General features: G+C 48.3%; 1 protein-coding gene across 1 annotated transcript; it reads right to left on the bottom strand.

The window, feature by feature from the left end:
• Positions 1-1,493: 1,493 nt before the first annotated feature.
• Positions 1,494-4,262, bottom strand: NR0B2 (nuclear receptor subfamily 0 group B member 2). The gene is made up of 2 exons (XM_006777639.2): positions 3,651-4,262; positions 1,494-2,511 (listed from the first exon to the last, which is right to left on the bottom strand). Exons 1-2 carry the CDS (start codon positions 4,189-4,191, stop codon positions 2,369-2,371), a joined length of 684 nt encoding a protein of 227 aa, XP_006777702.1. The 5' UTR covers positions 4,192-4,262; the 3' UTR covers positions 1,494-2,368.
• Between the last annotated feature and the right edge of the window lie 3,975 nt (positions 4,263-8,237).

Raw genomic sequence — 8,237 nt, 5'->3', positions numbered from 1 at the left:
ATGAGGAGGGTGGGCTTTGGAGGGAGGGTAGGGTAGGGTGGGGGTAAGGGGGGAAGATCAACCAAAGGACTTACATGCAGGCATATAGGCCTAACCAATGGACACGGACAACGGGGGGGGAGGGCAAGAGCGGAGGGGAGGGGGTAGACGGTAACGTGGGGACAAGGAATGTAATGTAATTTCTTAATCAATAAAAAATATATTTAAAAAAAAAAACAATAAAATGGCCTCAAGTCCCTAAACTCCTATGGGGAGACAAGGTGTCTGCTCTGGAAAGAATGGCCTCCTGCATCTGCAAGGTGAGAGGGGGTGGTGTGTGCCAAAATGTTGGTAAGGACAGGGCAGAGAGGAGTGCTTGAAGGGCCTGAGGTCTGGTCTGGGGTGTCTGGAGGGGGATAAGGGGTTGGGGAGATGCAGGACTCGTTCTGGGCTCTAAAGGATGCTTCCATTTGAGGATTTGATTAGGTCCTGGCTAGGAGGAGCTGTTGAACAGGGCATGATCTGGTTGAGAGGAGAGTGGATATTGGGGTCACCATAGGGAAAGGGGGTGATTGGTTAGTGGAGGCCCCAAACGCCAGGCAAGAGCAGTTTGGCCTGGATTTGCAGCCTCTGAGCAGGCCTGGTAGATGTGCAGATGCAGGTCTGCCTATTTTGGGGGTCACTTTTCCTTTTAATGTGATCCAAAAAAGAGGGAGAACACGTCCTGATGTGAGGGTGTCTCTATGTTGTGTGTCCCACCCTTGGTACAGGGGTATATGTGTGATCATCTGGCCTGGGTGCATTTCTCTGTGGTGTGAACGTGTTTGGTTGGGTCTGTTGTATGTCATTGAGTAAGTGTGTCTGTATTTCCATGCTGTGTGTGGGTAGATGGAGGGTCTATTTTATGAATCTGTGTAGGTGTGTCTGAGTTGTACATCTAGTGTATGTGTGTATGTGAGAGAGAGAGAGCTATAGATCTGAGTTGTATGTGTCTTCGTGTGTGTCTGAGTTGTGTGTGGGATCTGAACTGTGTGCTTCTGTCTCATTCTGGGTTTCTGAGTGGTGAGTGGGTGATAGGGTAAGGGACAGGGGGGCCTTGCTGTTGCCACTGGCTGTCCATAATGCATACAGGGCCAGTTCAGCTGCTCGGCTCCTAGACTGTTGTCCCTGAGTGAATGACCTCTCATTGGGCAATAATTAACTTGTCCCCGTGAGAAGAATTCAAACTGTGTTGGTGAAGGGGGTGGGACCTGTTTGAGACAGGCCTTATTGCCAGAGAAAGGAGGAGGTCTTAAAGGGGGTCCTATAAGCATGTGTGTTGTTATCATTCCCTCCTGTCCACCCTGCAGGTCAGTCACCCTGTCCTGGATGCTATTCAAAATATTTAGCAACCAGTGAGGAATAGAGATTGACCAGTCCAGATACAAGCCGTGGCCTGAATGGAGCAGTCCTGGAGGCCATGCTATGCCAACCATTGTCTCTCTGGTTGCTGGACAATGGAAATGGATTCCAGGAGAAGGACTGGGGGGGATACAAGGGCAGTGCAAGGGAGCTGGGGGAGCTTGGGCAGTGTCTGTGAACCAGCTGTCATGGAAATGTTTCAGACTTTAACAGCTAATGTGCAGCTAAATCTCTGCTTGCCTTGACCTTTGAGCAGCTGCCAGGCCAGCCCTGGGTGTCCTTGACCCCTCCCATAGGGAGAACAAAGGACCATCCTTTTCTGTTGTCTGCAGGCATGGGGGGAGTGAATGATGCCAAACTACAGAAATTCCAGTGACCTTGTCTGTTTCAGTTTTCTTTATTGGCTATGATCTGACACTTGCTGAGGTGAGAGGGAGCCTGTAGGGGGCAGGAGCAGAGGGAGGGGAGGGATCAGTGAGGGGTTTGTGGACAAAGAGAAACCCCTTCCCCCCAAAGATAAAGACAAGAAGGTGATGGGGTCCTGAACCGATCCTATCCTCTGGATTCAGACCCATGCAAAATAAATATCCCCAGAAATGAAATCATCTACTCTGAAATCAATATCCCAGTTCTCTGAGGCCTGGCTCCTGCATCCCTCATGGTTCCTTCCTCTTGGGCTCCCTCTGATAGGGGCTGGGAGCTGGGGGCTGAGATAAGAAGGTCCCTTCCACATGCACAAAGGTCCCTTCCACAGTGTCAGCTCCATGGATGTAAAACCTTTTATTAGAAAAACCAATAACTTAAGTCAGTTTTGTACAAAGACAGTAGGATGTCTGCCCAATGGGCAGTCTAAGCTTCCATTGCCATTCCAGGAGAGGATAGGAGTCTTGGTCCAGAGCATCTGGGGACTACCAAGGGCCAGCCAGACAGCTGGAGCACTATGTCCAAACCAATGGGGTGTGGCTGAGTGAGGATTCATGCAGTCCATCTAGCTGGGCCAGGGTCTGTACAGGCTTGCCTCCTTTGGGAGCATTGGGTCACGGCACCAAGGCCCCAGGACCTCACATAGTGCTCGATGAGCCTCCTGCTGCAGATGCCAGATGTGGCAGGAGGCATGGAGGCCTGGCATGTCTGTAGGCAGAGGGTAAAGAGAGGTGATGAACTCTTCATTCCCTGCCACCACAGGATGAGACTGTCCCCAGACCTGAGGCCACAGCTCAGCCTTTGAGGCCCATTACTACCTCCTCTATTTACTTATCATTTTATTCATCCATCCATTTATGGAGAGGCAGTATAGAGAAATGGTGAAGAGCCAGGCTGCCTGAGTTTGAATCCCAGGCTATCATTTATAAGCTGTGTGACCTCGGGCAAATTATGTCATCTCTGTGCCTTGGTTTCCTCATCTGTAAAATGGGTACAGCCTAGCCATTTTGGCTCAGTGTATAGAGCATTAGCCTGCAGACTGAAGGCTCCCGGGTTTGATTTCAGTCAAGGGCACTTGCCGGGGTTGCGGCTCGATCCCCTGTAAGGGGGCGTGCAGGACGCAGCCGATCAATGATTCTCATCATTGATGTTTCTCTCTCTCCTTCTCCCTTTTTCTCTGAAATCAATAAAAATATATTTAAAAATAAAATAAAATGAAATGGATATAAATACCTGTCTCTTAGGCTTGTTATGAGCTGTATATGTAAAACCATAGAATTGGGTCTAACATATGGTAAGTGTAGTAGGAGTATTTCCCTACTATTATTATAATTAATTACTATAATTTACACATTTCTTAAGGGCCTCGTGGTGCGTGGTGAGGACTTATCTAGACGCTCTCCAGATTACAAAGAACCCTACCTCTATCCATTGCTCTCCTCGCCAAATTTTATAAAGGCTCCTACCTCTCCTCCCCCACATCCACTCACTTTCATTCCTCTACTCTGTAATGATCTTTCTGAACCTACAGATTACCTGTGATTGAAGCACAGTTGAATCTGCCCCCTGCCCCTCTCCTACTCCTACCCTCCTTGTGGGTCAGGGCAAATTTTGCGGGAGCAGAATGGCAAGGGCCAGTCTTTGGTGTGAACAGACCTGATTTCTGCCCCTACCTGGCTGTGACCTTCAGCAAGTCACTGAGCCTCTCTGAGCCTCTTTCATGAGATGACTGCTGTAATAAGGACACAAAGAGATAACAAATGTCAAACCCTCAGAAGGTGCCTTCCCTGGCTGGGCCCTGCCCCCCTCCAGCCGTGGCCCTCATCCTGGAGTGTCCGGGAGCTCACCAGGGTTGAAGAGGATGGTCCCTTTCAGGTAGGCATACTCCTTAGGGCTCAGCTCCAGGCTCCAGAAGGACTCCAGGCAGCACTGGAGCCACTGCACCGCAGCCAGTGAGGGCCGAGGCAGATCCGGCTGCTGGTCGCTGCCTGCACTGCTGCTGGGCTCCTCCAGCAAGATCTTCTTGAGGATGCTGGGAACCGGGGCCTCTACCACCTCGAAGGTCACAGTGTCTTGGGCCAACCCAATCAGGAAGAGGGAACTCCAGCAGTCCCGCAACAGCTGCTGCTGATCCTGGAAGGGCAGCTGGCGGAAGGATGGCAGGTTCCTGAGGAAGACCACTGTCTTGGCCAGGACGTCCAAGGCCTCCCGGCAGGTGCGATGAGGAGCACACAGCTGGACAGGCCGGTGCTGCTTGCAGAGGCAATGCCTACGGGCTGGGGGCACAGCAGGCCTGGCCCTGAGGCTGGGGCTCAAAAGTGCATACAGAATGGCTGGGCGCCCTGCAGCATGCTGGCATGGACAGGTCCCCGGCTGGCTGGAGTTCATGGTTGAGAATCTGTTCCTCCTTCCTCCCAGCTCTCCCGCCCTCTGATCTGTGCTGTGGGTGCTATTTATATCCCTACTGGTAGGAGGGGGGAACGGTTCAACAACCTTGACTCTAGAAAGTCATGTTCATTGAAAAAAAAAAAAAAAAACAACCACACACTGACCCTGGCAGGACTGGTGGGGAAGTGCTGGGGGAGGGGACTTGGAAGCTCCACGTGGCCCTGATATCACTTTAGTCAATGAAGTGGATGGTGTAGGGCACGGGGCCGCCCGTTGGCTGTCCCGGCTGTCCCTTATCGGATGACTCAAGTGGATAAACAGGGTCATTAACCCAAGCTGTACCAGGGCACCAAGGCCTCAGGTGCACATTCAGCAGGTGGCCATGGCAGGTGTCCTTGCTGGTGCCTGCAGGACCCTTGCTAAGCTGTGATGTCAGCTCCAGAGCTAGACAAGCCTTGAATACAAGGCTCAACCTGGAAGTGCCTTATCACTAGCTTGTTTGCCTAACCTTGGGGCTCAGCTCCTGTTTTTTGGTAAGGAACAGGCTACAGGGAAGGGAGCCAGGACCCTGGGGGGCTGGGAGGACTTTGCCCGCTGTGCAGTTTAGGAGGCCCCTTCCTCTGACTCCAGTTCTGGGGGCCCTGCAGAAATGAGATCCTTAAGAACTCTCTTTCCCCAGTCTGGATTCCTAGAACTCCTGAGAGGCTGTATTTGCTGAGAAGCCCTTGCAGAATGATAATAAAATATGGCTGCTGTTTATTGAATATTTACCATGTGCCAGGAACTTGCTACTCAAATATTCAGGGCTTCCCTACAAGTAAGATTTTTACTTTGTGAGACTCAAAGAGGTGAAGTGAATTGCCCAAGGTCATGCCACTAAGAAGAGGGAGAGCCCAGATCTATCTGATTTCAAAGTCCTTGCCTGATCTTCTGGACCCATTGGCCCAATTGTGCAGCCAGAGCTGTGTGGCCTGAGTTCCTCAGAGTTGGTGGCTACCTGGGCCCCCACCTTGATACTGCCTTGTCTGAAGATGTTGCCCACCTATGATCTAGGCAGAAATGTTGTTCTGCCACTAGCCACAGGCAGCCTGGCTCTTCACCATTACTCTATACTGCCTCTCCATAAATGGATGGATGAATAAAATGATAAGTAAATCGAGGAGGTAGTAATGGGCCTCAAAGGCTGAGCTGTGGTCTCAGGTCTGGGGCCAGTCTCACCCTGTGGTGGCAGGGAGTGGGGAGCTCATCACCCCTCTTTACCCTCCGCCTACAGACATGCCAGGCCTCCATGCCTCCTCCCACATCTGGCATCTGCAGCAGGAGGCTCATGACATTTTTTTCCTGAGTCCACCTGCTCCAGCCCAAGCAGAGATCAGCTGTAGCCTGGGCAGAAGCTGGCTGCAATGATTTGGCCATGTTGTCCCCAGGGGTGACCCAATGCTCCTGTGCAGACCCTGGCCCAGCTAGATGGACATATGCGTGCATGTATTTAGGTATGAACTCATGGTCTCCTATTTTATTCAGTGGCATGTAATCTGTTATTATCCTTATTTATTTTGATGCCAGGTTGTCACAGATTTGGCCAATGGGAGTCCCATTCAAGCTGGAGTCTATATCCTTTTGATATTCCCCATCATTCTCTGAACACCCTTTATTTTCTGGTATAACAAGATGTCGTTTTTCCAGCCCCTGAAGTCAACCACTATTCCAAGAAGCTCTAATTTAATCTTTTAGTGGAGAATAGTATTTAAAAACCATGATCTGGGCACTAGAGTCATATTTAGAAACCAAGATCTGCTCATTGCTTTTATGGTGTCACTGCTCCCAGACCCTCCCAGAGCTAAGGAATGTAGGTGCATGTGCTTGCACACACACACACACACACACATTTCTATTTAGTTCTATATCTATACATATATAATAAAAAACATGAGCCTAGTCAGGTTGGTTCAGTGGATAGAGGTCGACTGCAGACCACTTGTAATACTGCTTATAGGTTTGTAGCAGGAATTTTGATAAATTCTACTTTGTGTAATTCCTACAAAATCGAACCCTAAGGGTCCCGGGTTCGATTTTGATCAAGGGCACGTACTTTGGTTGCAGGCTCCTCATATGCAAGAGACGACCAATTGATGTGTTTCTCTCTCACATTGATGTTTCTCTCTGTCTTTCCCTTTCTCTTCCACTCTTCCTAGAAATCAATGGAAAAATATCCTTGGGTGAGGATTAACCAGAAAAATAGAATAAAATAAAATAAAATAAAAACATGAGGTCAGACTATTAACTGCAATGCTAATTCACCATAATAGGATTTATTCCAGTTTTCACCTTTCTGTATTTACACCTCCCTTCTCTGACACAGAGAAATCTGGCCTCCATTATTTTTAATTTATTAACTTGTTGGATCAAGCCCCTCTTTGTAACCAATCTCTCATCTCTGCCCACCCCATTCCATGAGAATTACCTACCTCACCCCGCTTGGGCTCTGATATCTTGGGTCAGGCTGCTCCCTCCCACTCAGGGTCCCCTTCTTCACCCTGCTGAGTCTCTGTCACCCCATGCCAGGTCACCACTCCTCGTGGACGCCCTCCTCACCCTGCTGGGGCTCTGACTTCCACTTGGGCCACGGTGGCTCCCTCCCCCTCTGGCACATACCTCTACCCTATTCTGCCCTACCTAATAGTTTTAGGACTAAAATTTTCAGGACGAGCCCTGACCGGTTTGGTAAAGTGGATAGAGCTTCGGCCTGCGGACTCAAGGGTCCCGGGTTCGATTCCGGTCAGGGGCATGTACCCTGGTTGTGGGCACATCCCCAGTGGGGGGTGTGCAGGAGGCAGCTGATCGATGTTTCTCTCTCATCGATGTTTCTAGCTCTCTATTCCTCTCCCTTCCTCTCTGTAAAAAATCAATAAAATGTATTTTAAAAAATTTTTCAGGACGAGACAGGAAGAGGAGGAGGTAAAACTGTCAATGATTTTTTTTTTAATGATTAGCTTTATGTCAATTTTATCTTAATTTTTTAAATATATTTTATTGATTTTTTACAGAGAGGAAGGGAGAGGGATAGAGAGAGTCAGAAACATCGATCAGTTGCCTCCTGCACACTCTCCACTGGGTATGTGCCCACAACCAAGGTACATGCCCTTGACCGGAATCGAACCTGGAACCCTTGAGTCCGAAGGCTGACGCTCCATCCACTGAGCCAAACCGGTTAGGGCAAACTGTCAATGATTTTAAAAAATAAATTTCTCCAGCGAGAATAGATGAATCTCTCTTTTCTCTTGCATGCTTGATAAAAATATTTCATTCTAATAGTCAGAATACATAAACATGCCATTTCACACATAGATGAATATGCCACTTGTAATACTGCTTATAGGTTTGTAGCAGGAATTTTTTAAATTCTACTTTGTGTAATTCCTACAAAAAAGAAAAAGAAAAAGAAAAACAGAGCATGCTGCATTTATAATTGTATATGTTGCATATTCCTTATAGGAGAGATTTTTTTTAGTTGATCTCAATATAAATGTGATAATTGATAGGATTTTTCACAGCTTTGCTTTTGTTCCACACATATCCTTGTTGCTCCTCTACTTCCAGGTGTCTTGAGAATCATTTATATTGGCTGACGCGAGTAGACTGGGAAGACACAGTGGTCTGAACCAATTGTAGTTTTATAATTTTATTTTTTCAAATTAAAAAGAAAAACATAGCCTGGCTGGTATGGTTCAGTGGTTGAACATCGACTTATGAATCAGGAAGTCATGGTTTGATTCCTAGTGTGTGGCATGCAGGACGCAGCTGATCGATGATTCTCTTTTTTTTACTTGGGACATGCCCACAACCAAGGTACATGCCCTTGACCGGAATTGAACCTGGGACCTTTCAGTCTGCAGGCCAACGCTCTATCCACTGAGCCAAACCGGTTTCGGCTCTCCTAGTGTCTTGAATGGGCCCAGGCAAGTACAAGGCCCTAAAGTTTGAGTTTCACTAGCTTTACAGAAAGTCTGCCTCTAATAGTGCCTTTCTTTTATAAATATATTTTT

Source organism: Myotis davidii, unplaced genomic scaffold, assembly GCF_000327345.1.
Source record: "Myotis davidii unplaced genomic scaffold, ASM32734v1 scaffold149, whole genome shotgun sequence".
NCBI lineage: Eukaryota > Metazoa > Chordata > Mammalia > Chiroptera > Vespertilionidae > Myotis > Myotis davidii.
Note: the sequence above shows the minus strand (reverse complement) of the source record. Positions and strands in the feature narration are given on the sequence as shown.

What these genes read in the sequence shown, in the direction of transcription:
- NR0B2 (XM_006777639.2), bottom strand. Translation starts at nt 4,191, where the DNA reads ATGAACTCCAGCCAGCCGGGGACCTGTCCATGCCAGCATGCTGCAGGG. An exon ending in GACCATCCTCTTCAACCCTG is followed by an intron (nt 2,512 to 3,650) that starts GTGAGCTCCCGG and finishes CTCTGCCTACAG; the next exon opens with ACATGCCAGGCCTCCATGCC.